This window comes from Pseudomassariella vexata (genome assembly GCF_002105095.1).
Source record: "Pseudomassariella vexata strain CBS 129021 chromosome Unknown BCR38scaffold_3, whole genome shotgun sequence".
NCBI lineage: Eukaryota > Fungi > Ascomycota > Sordariomycetes > Amphisphaeriales > Pseudomassariaceae > Pseudomassariella > Pseudomassariella vexata.
In genome coordinates, this window is record NW_024467958.1 from 1,431,121 (window position 1) to 1,452,202 (window position 21,082).

General features: G+C 49.3%; 4 protein-coding genes across 4 annotated transcripts; 3 read left to right on the plus strand and 1 right to left on the minus strand.

Moving 5' to 3' along the window:
* Nucleotides 1–6,663: 6,663 nt before the first annotated feature.
* BCR38DRAFT_335597 (uncharacterized protein) lies at nucleotides 6,664–7,228 on the plus strand (the record flags this gene model as incomplete). The annotated part of the gene is made up of 2 exons (XM_040855396.1): nucleotides 6,664–7,004; nucleotides 7,063–7,228. The coding sequence occupies 2 exons, from the start codon at nucleotides 6,664–6,666 to the stop codon at nucleotides 7,226–7,228; spliced, it is 507 nt and encodes a 168-aa protein (XP_040718838.1).
* Nucleotides 7,229–11,140: 3,912 nt separating this feature from the next.
* Nucleotides 11,141–11,920, plus strand: BCR38DRAFT_423609 (uncharacterized protein). Its single transcript, XM_040859598.1, has 3 exons — nucleotides 11,141–11,188; nucleotides 11,253–11,561; nucleotides 11,622–11,920. Exon 2 carries the CDS (start codon nucleotides 11,253–11,255, stop codon nucleotides 11,517–11,519), a length of 267 nt encoding a protein of 88 aa, XP_040718839.1. The 5' UTR covers nucleotides 11,141–11,188; the 3' UTR covers nucleotides 11,520–11,561; nucleotides 11,622–11,920.
* On the plus strand, nucleotides 11,853–12,473 carry BCR38DRAFT_423610 (uncharacterized protein). Its single transcript, XM_040859599.1, has one exon. The coding sequence runs from the start codon at nucleotides 11,956–11,958 to the stop codon at nucleotides 12,304–12,306; it is 351 nt and encodes a 116-aa protein (XP_040718840.1). The 5' UTR covers nucleotides 11,853–11,955; the 3' UTR covers nucleotides 12,307–12,473.
* A 6,262-nt stretch (nucleotides 12,474–18,735) lies between these two features.
* BCR38DRAFT_386193 (uncharacterized protein) lies at nucleotides 18,736–20,806 on the minus strand. Its single transcript, XM_040857485.1, has 3 exons — nucleotides 20,212–20,806; nucleotides 19,610–20,173; nucleotides 18,736–19,549 (listed from the first exon to the last, which is right to left on the minus strand). Exons 1-3 carry the CDS (start codon nucleotides 20,406–20,408, stop codon nucleotides 18,799–18,801), a joined length of 1,512 nt encoding a protein of 503 aa, XP_040718841.1. The 5' UTR covers nucleotides 20,409–20,806; the 3' UTR covers nucleotides 18,736–18,798.
* Between the last annotated feature and the right edge of the window lie 276 nt (nucleotides 20,807–21,082).

A 21,082-nucleotide genomic window follows, 5' to 3' on the forward strand; every position in this document is an offset into this window, starting at 1 on the left:
TTATTGTCTCTAGTGAGTACTGATTTGAGGAACTTAAAACCTTCACCCCAAGGGAGAAAACACGTTATAAGTGGTTTGGGAGAGCAACAGTCTATAGACGTCACACACGAATCCACTACAGCCCCTGATAGGTCTGTAATATCACTTATTCATGCTCAGCTTATCATGAAGTGACATATATCAATTATGTGAAGATTTGCACACTTTTAGCGGTCCGGCAAGTGATAGGGGATAATAAGAGTGTTGCATGCGCCAGACATACTAGCTAGGTTAGGTGTTAGCTCTAGCGCTTGGGCCAACTGCCCGTAGATAGCCATTCCGTAGCTGCAAATTCCTCGGAGTCAGTCCCATCATCATCACCAATAGAGCTTTCTTGCCTGTATTGCCCACAGCCACATATAATTACAACATCACTTTCTCATTGCTTTACTAGTAATTGAAGGATTAAACCCTTTGTCAATAATCTGGTTTCTCGATGGTATGAATCGCTACTGGTGTTGCGAGGTTGATCGTGCTTGCGAGGCCTCAGTGGGCTAAAGTCTATCGTACAATATGATAACGCTGAGCAGGTGCGCGGGCCTCCATATCTTATCTAATACTTAGTATTATCCGACAGTAATAAGTAAGTAATAAGTAATACCAAATATCTTCGAATTACTTCGATCATCTTAGTAGTAAATAATTCAGGCGAATAGTAATCTAGCAGTTTCGACTTGAACAGATTCGATAAATCAGCAGGATATTATACTGGAGTATTAGCCTCCATATGAACCAAATGCTGCAGAAGCATAAAAAAACTTCTATACAGATTTGAATCCCAGAGAGATTTCTATTCATTTTCTTACCCACATCTCCGAATACGGCTATATGTACTTGTAGTTGCTGGGAATTCGCATAACGTAGTCCACGGTCCAATTGCACACTTTGGCAGACCTTATACGACAATGTATAAGTTAATTCAACCACAACGCCTATCATCAATTGAAACTACTCAGAATCGTTATCTTCAGACGTCTCTACATAATTTCCACAAGTGCGCGCATTATTTCCGGGCTCGTCGCAGATTCTACAGCGCCGTACACGCGCAATTCGCCGCCTCGTACGACCACCAATTTGACGAAATTCGTCATGTAACTGCCCATCAACCTCTCGTTGAGACTGTAGGTCCTGTCCAGCTTGTATACGAAGTGACCCTCCACTCTGTAGCTGTTTTTTTCTTCGCACGGCGACGTCGACTTAAGGTCTCATTTGCCTTTCGAAGTGATTCGACCTCGCCTTCTAAAAGGGCAAGCCGATGCATAACCTTCGTTGTACCTCGCGCAATCTGATCTATTCCAGCAAAAATTGACGTTGGTGAGCTATTTTGATGTCGTACAATCCTATTTTTCACATAATCGCTTTGTGATTGGGCTTCGGTTGGGTTGTTCGGAGTCTTTGATTCCCAAGGGACGGGGAGACCAGCCGAGCTACCCGGAGGTGTTGGCGTATGTAATTTCACACCGAGCTGTGATATGACATAATCTGCATCGTACGGAACTATTCCTACCCCTCGGAAACCTCCTTGGATATTTGAAACCGTGAAAGTTGCGTTGTACGCGTTTAAAAACGCCGGTAAAAAGTCTTCTTTCGAGATATGACTTATATGTGCTCGCATGAGATCTTCGATTCTTTTCCGTACGCTCTTTTTAACCCGCGAAAACAACCAACGTCAAGAGGCTGGAGCTTATGCGACGAATGAGGAGGCATACAAAGCGTGACGATATTGTTAGCTTTGCAATATACCTCGAAATCGGTCGAGTGATGGCTTTCGTGACCGTCGAGGATCAATAGGCGATGAGTGCCTTTCGTACGAGACTTGGTGTGATGATCGAAGTGTTTAATCCAATCTTCGCCTCTCTCGTTCGTAGTCCAGCCATTTTTAGTAACTGCGATAACCCAATCAGGCGGTAATGGGCTGTTTTCGTACCATGACGAGAGGTGGGTTTTGCCGGCGAAAATGATGTACGGAGGGAGGGCATAACCGGACGACCCAACGCCTTGAATAACTGTAACCCATTCCCGATTTCCTTGCTGGGCTGCTCTAGGCCTTCCGCGCCGATCATAAGTCGTCACGACCATTTCGGACGAGATTTGGCCCATCACAGACGCGTCCCGCGTCACGACTTCGAAGTAATCGGTTGGCCATATCTTCAACACCACTCAATCGGGGAGGAAATGCTCGCGAATCTAGGTCTGTTATATGTCGTACGATTGCCTCTTCTTCGGAAGGAGTCAACTTTTGCGTTGGTGATCGCGTAATCGCTCGAGCGGTTTTATCGTCGCGTCGATACGCAAGGGTTCTAAAAGGTACGTTATAGATCTGACCAGCGCGACGTACACTTAATTTTGGATCAGATTGAAGCGATGTAATGCTAGAATCATATTACTTTCATTCCAAGAACCAACCATAGTTATGTGGTGAAAAACCGCAGGTCAAAGTGGTAGCGTACGAAAATCTGCCGAAGTGTGCAATTGGACCGTGGACTACGTTACCTCAAACTTCTCTATGAACTTTGTAATTTCAAGTCATTACTAAGTAGACCGACCTAACCGCATTGAACACCTTTTTGCATGCACCCCCATTTTGCAGGGAATTTCTACGCCTCAACAACACGACGTCTCTCAATTTACCTCGCAATTGCTCCCTATCTACGTACAAAATGGCTAATACAGTGGAGAATAGTCTGGACGATTTTGAGCAGCGAATCGAACGCGCTAAAGAGCTTGTCCGTCAGGGCTCTTCCCAGGCCGTAGCAGCTCATCGGTACGGTATCAAGGGGACTACACTGTCCTACCGTATTCGTCACGGTAATTCGCATCGCGACGCGGCCTCCAGGCAACAAAAGTTGACTCCAGAGCAAGAGGAGGTTATCGTGAACTGGATCCTACACGAAGAAGTGTGTGGACGGGCTCCTAGCAAGCGTTATGTGGCCGACTTCGCTGCCGAAATCCTCCTTGCTCAAGGGGATAACAATACACTCGGCCAACACTGGGTGGATCACTTCGTTAGCCGCCATCCACAGATACGTACCAAAATTGGGCGCGTCGTAGATGCTAGCCGAGTTAGAGCGTCCGATTCGAACAAGATCCGAGACTTCTACACCCTCCTCGAACGCTTACGTACGAAGTATCGTATCAAACCCGACAACGAGTATAATATGGATGAGACAGGTGTCCAAGAGGGGGAATCTGGGCATGTTACGGTTATTGGGACGTCTAATTCACGCCGGGTACGCGTATCAAAGTCGGACGCTTCGTCGTGGTGCTCCTGGTTAGAGTACATTTCACATACCCAACGGGGTACACCTGTCTGCGTATTTTCCGGCAAGAGAGTCCAAGCACAGTGGTTCCGAGACCAAAATATCCCTGAGTGGGAATACACCGCGACGAGTAAGGGCTGGAGTAATAAAGTTATCGCAAATAGGTGGTTAGATCAGGTTCTTCTCCCCGAGACGAAGCCTAGGGGTACCGAATGGCGACTCCTTATTCTCGACGGCCACCAGACACATATTCATGCCGAATTTATGTGGAAAGCCTACTCGAATAGAGTCGCCGTGCTGTATTTACCCTCACACTGCAGTGACGATCTCCAGCCGTGCGATGTCGGGCCGTTCTCACCTTTGAAAACCTACTACCTCCAAAAGCTCAGGGCGTACGCTTCCTACAAGGCTACAGCCCCAATTTACAAGCAACGTATGCTAGAAGCATATCTACGTGCCTCGGAGAGAGCCTTTACTACGGAAAATATTAAATCTGGCTGGCGAAAGACTGGTATATTGTCAGGGTACGGCTAGGCCGAAGGCAATAGTACAGAGTGATGGGGAGTAATGGGCGTCCCTCCTACGTAGCACCGGGTGGTCACTGGCGGTCTCAGGTAGGGGTGCCCACGATGATGCATTGATCTCTACTCCTTCCCTATCCTACTTCGAGATGGTCCTTATATAGATAACTAGGCCGCCGCTTGGACCCGGCGTAGCCGCAGGTTTGGCGATGCCGGGAATCCTGACTCTCGGCATCCCGAAACTTCACATAGATTGTAATCATGACTCGGGAGGCTTTTGTCCGAAACACCCCACCGGCACCCCATCGGTGTCCTGCGTTCAGTGTCTCTGACATATATGGCCCCTAGGCTCCGAAGGACTAGTCGACGTATCTTGTGATCCTCCGCCTCATATATTGTAACGGGGTAAGGCCGGACATCAGGGAAATAGGTTACGGGGCTAGGAGAAAGTTTATTTTCTCTTCTTTAAGAGGCACAGAGGCAGAGTAGGGCACGAGTCCCTCATCTTCACGCATCATCATCCTCATCTTCATATCATCATCTCCTTCTTATCTATATCTTCACCTTCGCTTTTCAGTCAGTTATTTAGTTATTTTAGTTATTCAGCTTATCTTTACGTTCGAGATCCTATTATCACGATACGAGTATCAGAGGCACATCCGACCAACTCGCGCACCAGACGTATAAGAGCTTCACTCTTATAACCAGTACCACGATCTTCGTCTGCTCAGACTAACAGATGGGATCTGTTGGTACTGAAGCCGTCTGTTTGTCACGCCGTGCTAGGGGTTGCAATCCTTGCCACTACGCCACCGTACCAGATGTCTTCACCAAAAGAGACCAATACCAAAATCCCTGACTTTGATATCTGCAACCACTTATCAATCTGTTCAAACCAGTGTAGGTCAATCACGTGACAACCGTCACACTGTTCAGTGTGTTAGGTGGTAGGTATATCCTACTGACCGCCTGACCCCGTTTCAATATCACCACATTTAGTTGCTTTTACTCCTCAGGAAGCGCAGTAACTATCTAGCCAACTACAGTCGATAGAGAAAGCCGAGGGTGGGGTATCTCGTAAGATTCGTACCCTAGTAGGCAAGGCGGGCAAGGCTCTTACACTCCAGGCCGCCGAGAATGCCAAATTACGTATCGAAAACGAGCAACTATATAAAGAACTCGATAAATACGCTCCAGATATACGCCAGCCCGTCGAGCCAGACCAGAATAAAGTATTCGTTAACTTATCAGCGATCCGAACAGCCCAGGACAAGCGAAATAAGCGAATACGGCCTATTTTACCGGATAAGCAATTAGAAATTGATACTTTTCTCGAAGGAAGGGTCCCTCCTAAAAAGAGGGCTCGAAAGAATATATCTAAGTCTTCGGACACTTAAATTAAGTATGTTCTGTATATAAATAATATGGACGAAGTATTTAGGTTGATTCAGTTAGACCCTGCAAAATGGGGGTGCATGCAAAAAGGTGGTCAATGCGGTTAGAGTTTGCCGAAAAAATCTGCCCGAACTCCAAAGTGGCACTTGCTATAGGAGTATTTTGAAACACGGCAATTTGTTACTGATTAAACTGACCAAAGATGTAGAACGCCCAGCGAACACTCTTCCACACTACGAATGCGTGAGCCCTGACAGTTCTCTGAAATATTCATACTGTGGTTCAGTATGTAATACCAGTATCCTAGGTTGAAAACATAAATCCCGTGGGTTCCTGTATGAGTACATCGATGAGATTCCAACATTGGAACTTATAATAGAGCCCCAGCCTCGGTGTTTGAAAACAACAACGCAGGAGCTTCAACCACAACCCTATCAGCTCAATTCATAGTTGGAATCGCATCGGATATTCACCGCTGCCTTTGACCGTGAGTTTCACCGCCAATCTCTGTCACACCAAAGTTGTGTTATAGTCGCATGAGAATTCAACTGCGGTCTACAGCATATGTTAGTCTTCATCTGCGCCACGAAGCATGTGATCATACAGCTATCACCTGATAGTCTGGAACATGAGACATGGAGGCAACAATCAACATTCCACCAGATAGTTCTGAGGGTCTTTTACTACGGCCCGACTCCCACCCTAGCATACGACGTGACATTGAACCAGAACTGTTCAAACGAATAATAGCTGGAGGCTCACGCTATTGCTTGCACTTTCGTATCTTGCGATATCTCGGCTTACCCTGTAATGCACTAATACAACACCAGGCAACCCATGGTCTCGAGGGAGGGTAAAAATAGCAAGACGGGAAGATGCAAAATTATCGTTTGGCAAGGTAAAAATAAATGCCAGGGACCAATCCCAGCGACGCGGGCTCCCGATGACGTCGGGGCTGTGGCCAGTAGGTCCGACACTAGACACAACATGTATTGGCCATTTAGTAAGCGCCATTCACCGCCCTATACGGTTTTGGGGAAAATACGAGGTCTTGGCATACCAAGATTGACTGCCGACGTTACATACGAGATCGTCATGGGAACACATGCATTTACGCATTTTGGCTTCTAGAACTTCAATACTACCTGCACAGCCACCAGACGTCATGTCAGTGGTTCGGCGGCAGCCGCAACAGCTGCCGCATGGCATTTTGGTTTTCCATATATAAGACATTTAGGCCCCTCTTTTGACAATGGCATCACAACAAAAACTCAAAAGTCACAAGACAAGCAACAGCATCACCATTTGCCTCCTACCACTGCGCGAAAGTACCATCAACTAATCCCTGCCACACTGCCACTGCTACCTTAACTATCACAATGTACGGTTTTATCACTTCCCTCGCCGCCATCCTCCCTCTGGCGGCAGCAGCCCCTTTCGGGTTGGAGATGCGTGATAGCAACCCTGGCTGCCAAGCCGCCTCGCAAAAGGACTTCGCTTGGACGGTCGAGGACTTCGACTACCATGCCTCGTACACCTTCACAACCCCTGCCCATCAGAACTCCTGGGGATACGTCAATTTCAACTTGAGCAACCCAGCCCTCACGTACAAGGCCTCATGCAGCGCCTCCAGCAACCAGCTTTCCGACTTCTTCTACGGCACCATGCCGTATACCTGCACCGTCCCCGACGGCTCCACGGCCAAAACGACGTTTGACTTCAGCCGGCCGAGCGGTAAGTTGAACGTCAATCAGACCTGGGTCTGCAGTGATCTCGACCCCAAGTACCCGTAAGTTCATCACGTCTCCAAAGAGGTCTCATGCATATGATTACTGACGATATTTTAGTGCCACCTTCCATGGATATGGTGCTATCAACCTGACTCTGGGATGCACAGATACAACGTGGCAGAACCCCAACTGGACTATGGGTCAGATTTACTCAGATCGCGAGGTCAAATGCACCCCAGTCACGCTTCCTGTCAAGCCTTACGAGATGACGGCGGTGGCATAAGGACTGGTACTAAGTAGCAGAATGAAATGAGGGGATTGTAGATATGGAAAATGATGCACGCAGTACATAGACACGACCCAACCTAATGCGTAATTATAATGATATAATTCAAACAACATGCAATCGAATGATTGCCGTCCTCAAATTAGGTTTACTGAATTTATCCATGTTAGAAATAGTGTGCATTGTAACTAGTTTATCTTATAACGAGATTATGGCAATACCCCTTTACGTCCTAGTTTAGAATTGAAGGGCCTTTATTGAGCCCTGAAGTTGGAGATGGTACGTTCGAGCACACAATAAGGACCAGTGGTTAATTTAATTGTGTAGACTAATTCCGAAAGCTGCGGTACCGGCCAGGCATCTACGTAGGGTGATGAAGCCCACGAAGGTAGCCAATATTATAGTAGGCCTTGGAGGAGCGCACATAGTTTTACAACAAGCAAGCAACTCGAAGCTGGGTGCTGCGCTTGTTAGTTGCCCATCCGGGTGTATTTATGTCCATAATAAATGCCAACAAGCAAGGAGAATGGATTCTATTCTAGTCGCATCCGCGGGCGGCACTCAGAGCTTGATACCTCTTCTATAGCAGTAATTGTCGAATATCACGTGTTTCCAATCGAGTAGTCAGCAGTGCGTAAGATTGTATATGAATGAGGTGTATTGTTCTCTGTGTTCTGTTCTCGCGAACTCCCGTTGCTCTGCCTTTTATAGATTCTTTGGAAAATGTCGGAGGTACATTGTTCAGGTGTCTGACCCCTAAGTGGACCGTAACTTTGGAGTTACTTTCGGGAAGAGGGGTTCATTTCGCCGTCTGAACTTTAAGTGACACTAGTCTTCTCTAGTGCCATATTATTTCTGAACCTAGGAACCAGGTGCCCTATCTGACAGTAATTGCAGGTTTGGGTAACTCGCCTGAATTTTGCTTCAGCTGTTCAAATCTCAATGAACACCTCGGAGCCCAGTGCTTAAGTCGCTCTGTTGCGATTGGTATGTTTTTTACTCCAGGGTGGCAACAGTTATAACGCCGCGATTAATGAAGCAGGCTTTGTTGGATGTGTTCTGAAGGAGTCCCACCTGAGGCACCTTGGTCGAGATTGAAGCTTCAAATTGAACGTGGTTAGACGATTTAGCTGGCTTCACGGTTATCAATTCGGCCGTACGCCCTTGCCTTTACAGTGGTTAAGGCAGTAGGGATTCGGCATGAGTACTTATCTATACCACGTCATTGCACTTCAGAGCCGGGCATATAAGCATGCACCACGTTGTTCAACTTTAAGGACTCGCTACTTCATAGTCAGCTTGTGAATTTTCGACGTGGAAATCGAGGATCGGACCTACACGCGTGGAGACATTGCATCTCAGCCAACGGGTATCATCACAAATTCCACGCCGACAAAAATCGGCGTTGAATCCGTCGTCGTGGCAGTCATTGATATGCTGCTAGTATGGGCTGAAGCCAGGAGCTTTAAGGATGCCATGGCCTTCGCACCCGTAGCTGTCTATAATGCGTACGTCTCTATACTTGACTGGCATGAAGGTTTTACTTGTGATATTCTTTTCCGCTACGAAAGAGGACCTTTTGTTAGCCGGATTATTGCTAGCGCAGTCTCGGATCGCTATGGCAGCTTGACTACCGTTATTTTGGTTCTTATTATGTCTTTGGTCGTTATCTACGGTCCCTGGCTGCCCGTTATCACGTACAGGCCCTCTTTAATCTACATATTTGCGCAGTCATGTTCGGCAGTAGCAGAAGCAGGATCATGAGAATGGCCCCTGTGTATATTGGCCAGTAACTTATTGTTATCATTTATTGAGTGATGGATCCCGCGCACGCTAACGAAAGAGTAGGCTCTGTGAGCTCCATGACTTCGGTCGATATTTGGGAACGAGCTACAGGCTCGTTAGCTTCTTGTAAGTAGCCACCCTTATTTATACTTCTAGGTCTAGGACTAAGTGAGAAAGACCTTTTACTTATTAATACTCAATTTGTAATTTAGCTGCTTTTGCAGTATCCCTGTTAGCGCCAAGATCCTGGATAAGCTTGGCCCGTTGATCTCAGTGCTTTTCGCTGCCTTCCTTGCTGTTGCCCTCGTAGCATTCTATGGGGCATTATTGTCGGAAGAGCCTTTGTCACATGGAATGGCGTGGAAGTGTGACAATGCTGGCTGGTTGCCTAGTGTCACGTGGTTGGATTGACAGAACATACTAAAGCGGCTTCTCGCAAACTAGCTGAGATAACCACTCTGTAACCTACTATCCATTACAGGAAGTGACCCTGTAATATATTTAGTCTTAGTGCGTGGGAATTCCAACCATGATAATATCAAGTGTTATACCTGCTTGGCATGTGCCACTCTTAATTTTGTGCTTCGTTTCATAGCGTAGTCATTGGCATATCCTTTTTCTACCGAACCTGTTGAAGTTACCAGCTGGCATCCCAGTGGAATCATGTACGAGTCAACAGTCTTATTAATAGTAAGCAATGTGACACAAAAGGTTTAGTCGGCATGAATCAAGACGCTTCAGCATCGAAGGTGGTCATGAAATCACGATAATACAAGTTAGGAGGTACGATTGGCCAGGAACATCATTGCTGCAACTTCGAAGAAGCAGCGCCAGTGGTACCAGAATTTTGCCGTTGTTCCACCGTCCATCACCATGGGAAAACTAAATGTCTAAACTGTCAAAGTGGACATATTAGTAGCAAGCATGAGTTCGGACAGTTAGTGACCCTTATCTTGCAACTACACAGGAAATGATACAGGAAAAAAATCTCTAAAACCATACTAGTGGATCTCTCTTAGATAACAAGGGACCATTGATACTCCTTGGTCACCTGACCAGCCTAAGATGTGGAATGTTAAGTTGGTGATGAACGATCCCCTGTTTGGATTAGAGATGCAATAGAATGTGTCCGATGACGAATACCACGCTACATACAATGCCAGCAATCCATGGAGTATATTTCCCGTGGATGACATCAAAGACAAGCTTACAAGCCGCCTCGGAATGGTTCACGATCCATCATGACAACGCTTACATAGGAACAGTGATGTAGTTCAGAGCCGGGACAGATATTGGTTTATCGCCGCTCACAATACCCGCGTATACACCGCTCTCAATGACTTGTTGAGCAAAAAAAAACAACCACTTGAACCTTGCCGTCGTTTGCGTCCCACATCGAATCTACCTGAAATACTGCGAGGCGCTCGCTCGAGCTGCCGTGCTCGTCTTGAAGGAGAAACCGATCGCGGAGTCGCGAGAATACCGTTACTTCGCAAAAATGCTTCGAGCCTCGGTATCTGGCCACAAGGGATCCTATGCTTCAGATTGGTCAAGTTGTATCGTTCAGAGGGGCCTTGAATACGAGCATCACGGCCCTGGATGCGACACGGATAGCGAAAAGTGATGGCGTCACAGTACGTTCAAATTTGCCTCCCCTGCGCCCCTCCCCCCTTTCCATCCACCACTCGTCACCATATAACTGACACTTATTCATTGTCCGTAGGAAGACCTAGACTGCCACATGCTGGAAATTATGGTGGCCCTCTTCGGCAGGCCCACTCAGTCACTGCCCAAAATGCCAAGGGGCCAAGAGTTGAGCAAGCCTATAACGAGGACGACGTTTCCAACATCATGATGAACTTCGGAGAAGCTGCGAAGCACAACATCGGCCACGTACATCTTTCGGGCGTAGCTCACCTTGCGGAAGAGTCTCTCTTTATCACGGGATCTAACGGCATCTTTGCCTTGGAACCAAAGAGGTCATACTTTGAGATAGCGCCGGCAACGAGATGTTCCATTTCCATGATGCCTCATCCAAGCAGTTTAAACGTCGTGCCACCTCGAGTCTCGGTTTTCATCAAAGACCAGGCAAGCCGCACCTCGAGGCTTTTTTTGATGGAGAGAAGCATGTGTGGCTAATGCTTACGTCGGAATCCGAGGATAAATTTGCGCGTCAGATGCATTCCTCACTGTCAATCTACAACCGGTCCAATATTAACAAGGTGTTTGAGGACAGATGGCGAATGATGCACGATATAAAGCATGCGCTCGGATGCAGCTCGGGCACTATCGAAACCCTCCACATTTTCAAGCTCTCGATTTGCGACGAGGTGACGAAGTTCTCTGTCCTGTATACACCTTCTTCGCCACGACTTCTCCCATGCTACAATACGGGGCTGTACCAATATTATGCGATGCTCTGGAAGATGGCAACTTCGACCCGGCTAAGATTTCGAGACGGGCCATGTCTAGGACGAAGGTGGTCATCGTCACACATTTGTGAATTTCCTTGCCAAATGCGAGGATTGTGGGTAATTCTCAAAAGGTCAGCATCAAAGTGCTCGAGGACTGTTCCAACGCTCACAGCGCTGTTGTCGACGGCAAGATGATAGGAACCTGTCGTGAAATAGAGGCCTGGTCGCTGCAGGCTAAGAACATTTTCGGTGGACAGGCAGGGGTCATGGCCATGAACTCGAACGATTATTACTGTCGCTCTATCCTCCACGGGCACTTCAACAAGCGGGCGAAACAGGAAGTTCCGGAGGATCACTCTCTGTGCAAGGTTTGGTGCGAGTACTTGCAGGTATCTTGTTCCCTTCTTGGGAATAACCGGACTGGGCCTTAACATGTGAGCCCATCCCTTGCCTATCAACCCCTCAAACCAACAACTTGATGTTCTCTCGGTCCACAACTACCGCAGACAAGCTTGCACGTCCTACATGGAGAGCAAGGTTGGCACCATCTCATTCCTTAAGATGCCCTCCGTGCAAAAACAGCGGTGGGACGAGCACGCCTGGTACGTATTAGTGATGCAGTTCGACCTCTCCAAAGCGCCAGACGACGACCTGACGCGTGATGAGCTTGTCCGGTGGGTTGTCGAGAATCGCGGGCTCAAGGAAGTGGACATCCCGCGGCCAACAGGTCTGTTGAATGAGATACCGCTGTTCCTGCATCCGCATGAGGCGATCCCGAGATTCGGGAGCAAGCTGTGGTGCGGGCACGAAGGACGGCTGAGTTTTCAATGGTCGAGACCTTCTATCAGCGCGTCATTAAGTTGCCCGTGTGGGTGATGGATGGTGAAAAGCCCATCGTCGAGCACTATGTGAGGGAGTTCTTGGCGGTTGCGGACGGGATTATGGGAGGCTCATTTACGGTAACGATCAAGGAGGTTCGCAAAACTGGCGGCAACAACCTCATTCAAGCCAGGTTATAGTTGGGTACGGTTGAAGCACACGAGAGTTGCATATACCTTTTATAGTGACATATCCCTCATGTTCATAATCAACCTAACAGCTTTTATGTTTGAGTAGAAGTGTCTTTTTTTCCCGTTTCTTCTTCTTTAAGGGTGAGTTTAATTGTAGTTTGCAAGGAGTCAGAGCCAATCCCCCTACGAGCTGGCGTCCCCCAGGGGTCACCGCTATCCCCGATACTGTTTATATTATACATTTCAACGCTGTACGAGGAGCTAGCGGAGCAGCATCCACTACTTTTAGTAGTCGGGTTCGCGGACGACACGAACCTGCTAAGCGTCGGCACCGATCCAGACACGACCTGCCGCCGGTTGGAGAGCGCATGGGCTACGTGTCAGCGGTGGGCAGTGAGGCACGGGATGGAGTTCGCTCCTGACAAGAGTGAGCTAATGCACTTTACTAGGGCCCGAGAGCCCTTGCCGCAAAGTATTCGCCTTGGGGACGCCACAGTGTCGCCGGTAGTCTCAGCGAGGTTCCTAGGAGTCTGGTTCGACCGCAAACTGACGTGGCACGCCCATGTTGAGCGTGTTAAAACAAAAATGGCAACTCAAAAGCTAGCCCTGACAAAGCTAGTCAATATGTCGTGGGGCTGCGATCTTATACGGGCGAGGCTGTTATATACGGTGGTTATCCGTAGCGCGATCGCCTTCGGGGCGACTGCGTGGCATACTATAAGTGAGGAACCGGCAGGGCCAGCTAAGAGCCTGATGGGGATACAGAACGAGTGCCTCCGGGTAGTCTGTGGCGCCCACAAAGCGACGCCGGTTCGCCACCTGGAAGCAGAAGCAGCAATCCCGCCACTAGACCTCTATCTTAGTGCCCGGGCTGCTAAGTTTGAAGAACGGCTACGGCTTAGCGGGAAGAGAAATCTGCTTCGCAGCGCGAGCGCTAAAGCGTCACATATACTCCGGCAGGATAGGCCGGCGAAGAGGAAGCAGGCGTCGCAGCTACTCCGACCGGCAGGGTACACTATGGAGAAGGAGGCCCGGGGCTCCGAGTGGATGAGTGAGGAAAAGGAGGTCCCGGCTGCCCTCTTCGGCCACTGGAGGAAGAGATGGCTCACCGGAGCAGAGCATCACGATCGCCAGCGACGCGCCATCGCTGAGGAACCGGAGGGCCCTTCGATGCAGATACCGAAAGGGGGCAAGTATTTCGGCCTGAACCGACTGGAGGCGTCTACGCTGTGCCAGATCAGGACGGAAAAAATAGGACTAGCAGCCTTCTTCTTCAAGACAGGGGCTTTTGGCGTGTACTCGCCGCTATGTCACTGTGGCGACGCCCCTGAGACGGCAGAGCACGTAATCCTCTTTTGCGGGCTGTTGGAAGGACCGAGGGAACGATTACGGGCCGCTATCGCACCACGGCCACTATACTCTCGCAGAGACCTCGCAACGGCAACAGGAGAACCAGTAGTTAGTGGGACTATTGTAAGGTGGCTGCTAGGGACGGGTCGGACAGCTTCAAGGCCCAGATAGCATCGATCTTCTCAGGGGGGACTTTGTTGGTAGGTTGAGAACCAACGTAGTATGGTAGTGGACGCAACGCAGTCGCCAATAGGGCGAACCGACGACGCAGCGTATGTATTTAGTCCAGCCATTAGGGCACGGTTTGACATACGGGAGTACTAGCAGAGGTACCGGGGGCTTCGAGCCTACGGCGTATTTAATAATAATAATTGTAGTTTATTGACATAGTAGGGCATTTCTCATCCAATAGGACGACAAACTCAATGGGGTACTATGTACATATACGACTCAAGCCTGAATACGAGCATCAAGGCATATCCGTGAAACCAAGCCTCGAGTCAACCCAATCAACCTCAGCGTCCCCTTCCGTTGTGTTGATGATCAAATTAGTAAGCAAGATGCCCGTTAGGTTGACTGGTTGCCAAGGTGGTTGCCATAACTAGCCGGAAATGAGGTCGTCATTAACCTCGCTAGCGCCATACCCTACTAGAATGCCGGCGGCTTCCGCAGCGGCCTCCTCTACGGGCTCCTCCGTTTTACTTAGCTAGTATGTTTGTATGGCAGTCTCAGCCGCCATAGCCCCTAACAGAGTGTACCCTAGACTTGCTAAGCCGGCCCTGTACCAACTTCACGATGAGACCAGCTTGGCGCCTCAGCAGAGGACTGGCAAGGTGGCGATGCTATCGGGGTTGACGCTGTAGTGGTTGTTTGAAACTACATAGAATTGGGGAAGTAACTTGAGCGCCGAAGGACCGCCGAGATGACAGTAAAAATTACTACAGGTCTAGTAGGGGCCTCAAGCACGTGTAGATTACTAAAAATAGTGAGACCCCTTAGCTTGACAACCACTTGGCAACCAAATCTCCAAATTGATATGGCTTGGCAACCAAAATCTGGAGAATTGGTGGGTTGGCTGGTTGACATCAACCCTTGGCAACCAGGTTGAAGTGATTGAGTTGTCTCGAGGCTTGCATGAAACAAGGTATCCAATAGGGGTAGGGGACTTAACTCTGCGTTACAAACCCACATAGCATATGTTGGTAGGCTTCACAACTGCAATACTTACGACAACATCACGGTTTTGAAAAAATAAATGTAGTACCAGAACAAGTTCATTGAGGATTTTGGGCACATGAAAGCCTCCAGAATCACATAGAATCTCTCACACAAAAACAGTGAGCGCTTTTGTCGCCTTCACCACAGTCATACTCGGGTTATCCAAGAAAGTCTTCCAGAACTCCGAGTCATCGCGCACCGTCTTGGCGCTCATGAACGGTTACCTCTGGATATAGTTCAAGCCAAACATTTCATGCATCTCGGTGCTCCCGCTAGAGGTGAAGGCAAGCGAGTTAGTCTCGAATTCGGTGGGCTCCTTGAGGTGGATACGGTGCCGATATCGCACGCCTCCAGCAATGTCCTAGAAATATTTGTACGTGACGCCGTACTTGCCATCAGCGCACGCCTTGTTTTTCATATTGCTGACCCGGGTGTCCACGAAGCGACCGCCAGGCTTCAGGCGCGAGACCACATGGCCCCGAGCTGCTCTCGCGCGGTCGCGTGTCGAAGCAGAAGTTAGACCTGACCAGGTCGTACTGCTCTCTCAGGCCCAGGTTTGACAGGTGGCTGATGGGCTGCGTCACGTCGGCCTCGAAGCAGCGAATTTTGCCGGTTCGACCAAGCTGCTTCTCCGTGTCCTCAGCGACGGTCAATTACATAGAATAATGTCGCACCCCCGTCGACAGATTGACGGACACGCAAACCGGAGCCGCCGCCGAGGTCAAACACATTCAAGCCTGTGCAGTCTCCTAGTGCCGCCTAGGAGCTCCGTCTCGAGAACGCTGCAAGGGAGGTGCGTGATGTCGTTGTAGCCCTCAGTCTGGCTGTCGTATTCTTTCTTGACTCCATCGAAGCTAGTCATGGTCGCTGTAATGTTTGCTTGTTTGGGGTTGAGATTTCCAGCCCGTGGAATGCTGCTTGATTAATCACCTATACCTGGGTATAAGTTATACATAAGTATACTTAAGTAGTTTATTGTATATGAACAAGAGTTCCGAAATAAGCATGGCCTCATGCAATGCTCAGAACTTGAATTTTCGACATGCAATTGCGGGGCATCAAGCTATATCTCGGCGTTGGCTGGTGACTCAGCTGACTACACTGGGTCAGATGGCAAAGTTCTGCAGATGGTACTTTGGCCTGGAAGAATCATGACTCCAATGAAGAGCTGAACCCCAAACAGAATTACCTTCTCTAACGTCAGCATTCTTGGGAATCTGTAACTCCACGGTCCAGCTCTCGTCTCAGTCTGTGACCGCTTCATGACGTGATGACAGGGTAGCCCGCAACATGTATGGTATGATACGTTGAGAGATTCCAGTTTTGAGCTTCTAAATCTTGGGTTTTCCTTTAGTGTGAGATTCTGAAAGTAGTCTCAACCATGTCCCCAGTCTTCATACTTGTTAGGTGATCGGAGCATGTCAGAACAATCCAGAGTCAACTCTTATTCGGGATTGAACTGCTGGTTACGGTAGTCTCACAGGAGTAAGATCAGGGCTCTTTGACTGAGAAATTTAATGCTGCCATGGATGCTCTAATTTGAGATGCCAATCCAGATGCATATCGCTTCGCCGAAGCTGCTCTGCAGGCCATTTTGATCGCCTTCCCAGAACTTGTGCAACTAAAAGAACGGGATACTAGGAAAACAGAAGGTAATAATATTTAGTCTCAGAGTGTGTCATTCACCTCTGTAAGTGTTGCATCTTCTCATTTATTGAGAGGGCATTGACCTACCAACGCCGGGATACCTATTCGGTGAAAGGTCTCTTGTCAAACGCTGAGCATCAGATCCTCAACAATCAACAGATTGATGTATATTAAGGCTCAAGATATTATTATTATTATTAAATACGCCGTAGGCTCGAAGCCCCCGGTACCTCTACTAGTACTCCCGTATGTCAAACCGTTCCCTAATGGCTGGACTAAATACATACGCTGCGTCGTCGGTTCGCCCTATTGGCGACTGCGTTGCGTTCACTACCATACTACGTTGGTTCTCAACCTACCAACAAAGTCCCCCCTGAGAAGATCGATGCTATCTGGGCCTTGAAGCTGTCCGACCCGTCCCTAGCAGCCACCTTACAATAGTCCCACTAACTACTGGTTCTCCTGTTGCCGTTGCGAGGTCTCTGCGAGAGTATAGTGGCCGTGGTGCGATAGCGGCCCGTAATCGTTCCCTCGGTCCTTCCAACAGCCCGCAAAAGAGGATTACGTGCTCTGCCGTCTCAGGGGCGTCGCCACAGTGGCATAGCGGCGAGTACACGCCAAAAGCCCCTGTCTTGAAGAAGAAGGCTGCTAGTCCTATTTTTTCCGTCCTGATCTGGCACAGCGTAGACGCCTCCAGTCGGTTCAGGCCGAAATACTTGCCCCCTTTCGGTATCTGCATCGAAGGGCCCTCCGGTTCCTCAGCGATGGCGCGTCGCTGGCGATCGTGATTCTCTGCTCCGGTGAGCCATCTCTTCCTCCAGTGGCCGAGGAGGGCAGCCGGGACCTCCTTTTCCTCACTCATCCACTCGGAGCCCCGGGCCTCCTTCTCCATAGTGTACCCTGCCGGTCGGAGTAGCTGCGACGCCTGCTTCCTCTTCGCCGGCCTATCCTGCCGGAGTATATGTGACGCTTTAGCGCTCGCGCTGCGAAGCAGATTTCTCTTCCCGCTAAGCCGTAGCCGTTCTTCAAACTTAGCAGCCCGGGCACTAAGATAGAGGTCTAGTGGCGGGATTGCTGCTTCTGCTTCCAGGTGGCGAACCGGCGTCGCTTTGTGGGCGCCACAGACTACCCGGAGGCACTCGTTCTGTATCCCCATCAGGCTCTTAGCTGGCCCTGCCGGTTCCTCACTTATAGTATGCCACGCAGTCGCCCCGAAGGCGATCGCGCTACGGATAACCACCGTATATAACAGCCTCGCCCGTATAAGATCGCAGCCCCACGACATATTGACTAGCTTTGTCAGGGCTAGCTTTTGAGTTGCCATTTTTGTTTTAACACGCTCAACATGGGCGTGCCACGTCAGTTTGCGGTCGAACCAGACTCCTAGGAACCTCGCTGAGACTACCGGCGACACTGTGGGTTTTCAGAATTGAAGTCATCCAAGAGAATTTCAGGCGTATAAGAAGCCTGGCATCATGAAAATGATTCTGAAACTCAGCAGTGGGGGGGATTCGCAGAAAGTAATACAAACTCGACAGAGCAGCTTGCCGTTCAAATTACGCAAATCCAGTGATTTCGCATCTATATTGGAGAAGAAACGATGAAAATAAACCCCAATCCTACTTATTTTTGGTTACAGTAAAGTACCCTTTGACAGGGCGAGGTCGTTAAAATTGGCGACAGTGGCCCAAAGCAGGCAGGGCCCAACCGATAAACCCGCTCGAGCTGGCGGGCTTGTCAAGGAAAGTTGCCGCCCGAACGATAATTATATGCACCGAGTCTGAGGTTTCCGACATGTAACTCTTTCATGTTGCTACCTCAGTATGGCCAAGTACTTTTGAGGAAGCAACAACACTTGAGCCGTATACCGTATGGTGGTAGGGGATTGTGGCACGCTTCGTTCTCAGTTTGCGGGTCAATCACACATCAATTGCTGGAATCTACAACCGACAAGCCGCACAAAGTTCTCTGTAACCGCCAAATGTTGGCCGCGGACTGCAAAAAATCTGCTTGTACACGATTACTCATCGCAAGTCGCAGGTTGCAAATCGTTAGTGAGTCATCATTTTCATTTCAAATACTTGCAACATCAATTAATGTACATATCCACCTCGAGACCCCTGCTGTTCAAACGAAGACCGAATCAATCCCAATAGCCAGAACCCAAATCCACCGACTTTCCGTTTCTTACGTCATCCATGATCTGCTCAATGCTCCACGGCTCATACCGGTAACCAGGGGGATAGTTGGGTGGGATACTGTCATCCTCGTCAAATGGCACACCCATCTTCATACTTTTGACAGCCCTGTGGTAATTCTGATATGCGTAAACTTCAGGATCGTGGCCCCAAACCCAGCTAGGCAGTTTCGGCTGCGCTCTCCGTGGATCTATCTTAACCTTGCTCCAGTCTGTGTCCTGAAGAAGCTCGGCGTTGGAGAAGCCCAACTTTTGCGCACACGAATTTCGGATGAAGCGAAATCGTATGTGGGCGCGAACCGACTGTGCAATGTTGTTTCTGCCTCCAATCTGTAGGCAGGACGCTATTGACACGGCGTCCTCAATTGCTTGTGTAGCTCCATTACCAGAAGCAGGAAGGAAAGAGTGTGCCGCATCGCCGATCTCTATGACACGGGCACCGGGTGACGCCCACGAAGGTTGAGGGTTTCGCCAAAAGAGCTCGAAATTGATGATGGTCTTCGGCGGCGTTAGCTTAATCAGCTCCTTGAAGACAGGCGCCCAAGGCTTCGGGCCGACGCCTTTATCCATGTTGGCCAGAACTTCATCGGCTTCGACTGTATGATTCCAATTCTCTTCTTCAGAGCCTGTCACGTCGTGATTCATGATCCAGATCATTGTGTCAGGTCGGGTCAATGTCATGGCGTACGTTCCGGGACTTTTGGGTACTCAGTTAGTTCCATTTGATGGGTCGCTCGGTGTGTGCGCAAGTACTCACCCTAGCCATGTCCTGACGATTGGCTCATTGTTGTTCTGTCCCATCATCTTGAAGAATCCACTCACTTCGGCATTCTTCACCACATGCTCTCTCGGAAACGCAGCACGCCACATAGCTCTACCAGAGCTCATTGCCCGCACCTGGCCACCAACAAGTCTTTGGCTCTTCGATCCCACCCCATCAGCGGCAATGACGACATCCGCTTCGTAACGCTCCCCTTGGTCAGTCTCTACACCTGCTTTGCCCCGTGCCTCGTCCTCGAAATAGTCGGTAACACGCTTTCCAAACTGTATGTTCACACCCAGTCGCTCTACCTGATGAACAAACATCTTGTAGACCAAGGGTCTCATCTGAAATGTACCGGGCGGTGTTTTAGGGTCGAGCCCGGCATCACGCAAGCGGTCTTCAACTTTCATGGCAGGGATCATACGCTCACCATCGTGCTTGAAAGTTTCAATCCACGCATTGTGTAGCGAAATTTCATTGAATTCCTCCGACATTTCTGGCCAATGCTTAAAAAACTTAGTGGCACTAAGTCCCATGAAGTACATGTCGCCTAAACATCTGGTCAGTCGAAGTTGCCAATGAAAAGATGGGATGACTTGCCTGCTGTGTTGATGGTAGCATTCCGCTCAAGGACCCTGACATTATGGCCTTTTCGGACGCATTCAATAGCCGCTGTCAGCCCTGCCAGGCCAGTTCCAACGATGAGGACGTCGATGTTGGTTGGAGGATATGATCCTACCGGCTTCGGGTACGACCCTTCAAACCTCGGTTCGTCGTACCCAAGTGAACCCATGGTCAAATGTTTACTGTTGGGACGAAAATGGTTGGTTGAACACGTAACCCGTAATGAGTCCGTAAGAAAGATTGCGAAGATATTTTACGGGTATGTGCAGAGGCACCTCGACGTCGCGAACCGATAGAAACGCCTACAGTCGTAAGCTCTATCAACACGACGTTGACTCTCACTGTTATATGGGACATACTCCCCCATGACCATATCCGGCCAGGAGCTTGATAGTGCTATCGAAGGCGGTAACCCAACGGTTGCACACTGGCAAGCGCAACCTCCACCTCCTCCCCGCCCACAGACATCATCATGGCTGGAAGCCGTGGTGTTATCGAGGCCCCGTGCTGTGCACAACATAGCACGACTGGCTGACCTTGTACGTCGGCAGAACTCAAAGTAGAAACGGCCTAGTCTTAGCCCACGGGCCAAGACCGGCTAACTTACTGACGGTGGTGTCGTCGCCAATCGTTGGCGGACGTTAACCGAAAGTAAAAACCACATGCGCCACATGAGATCGGGTTAGATACAGCTGTGGACTATGCCATACGGCTGAAGCGACTAGGTACACCGGCTCCTCCAACATAGCATCCTGCCAGCTCAACCAATACCAACGCTCAGCACTTTACTGTTCCTCCCATCTCGCCAGTGCCCTTACCGAATCCCTCCACCCCGCCCCAACC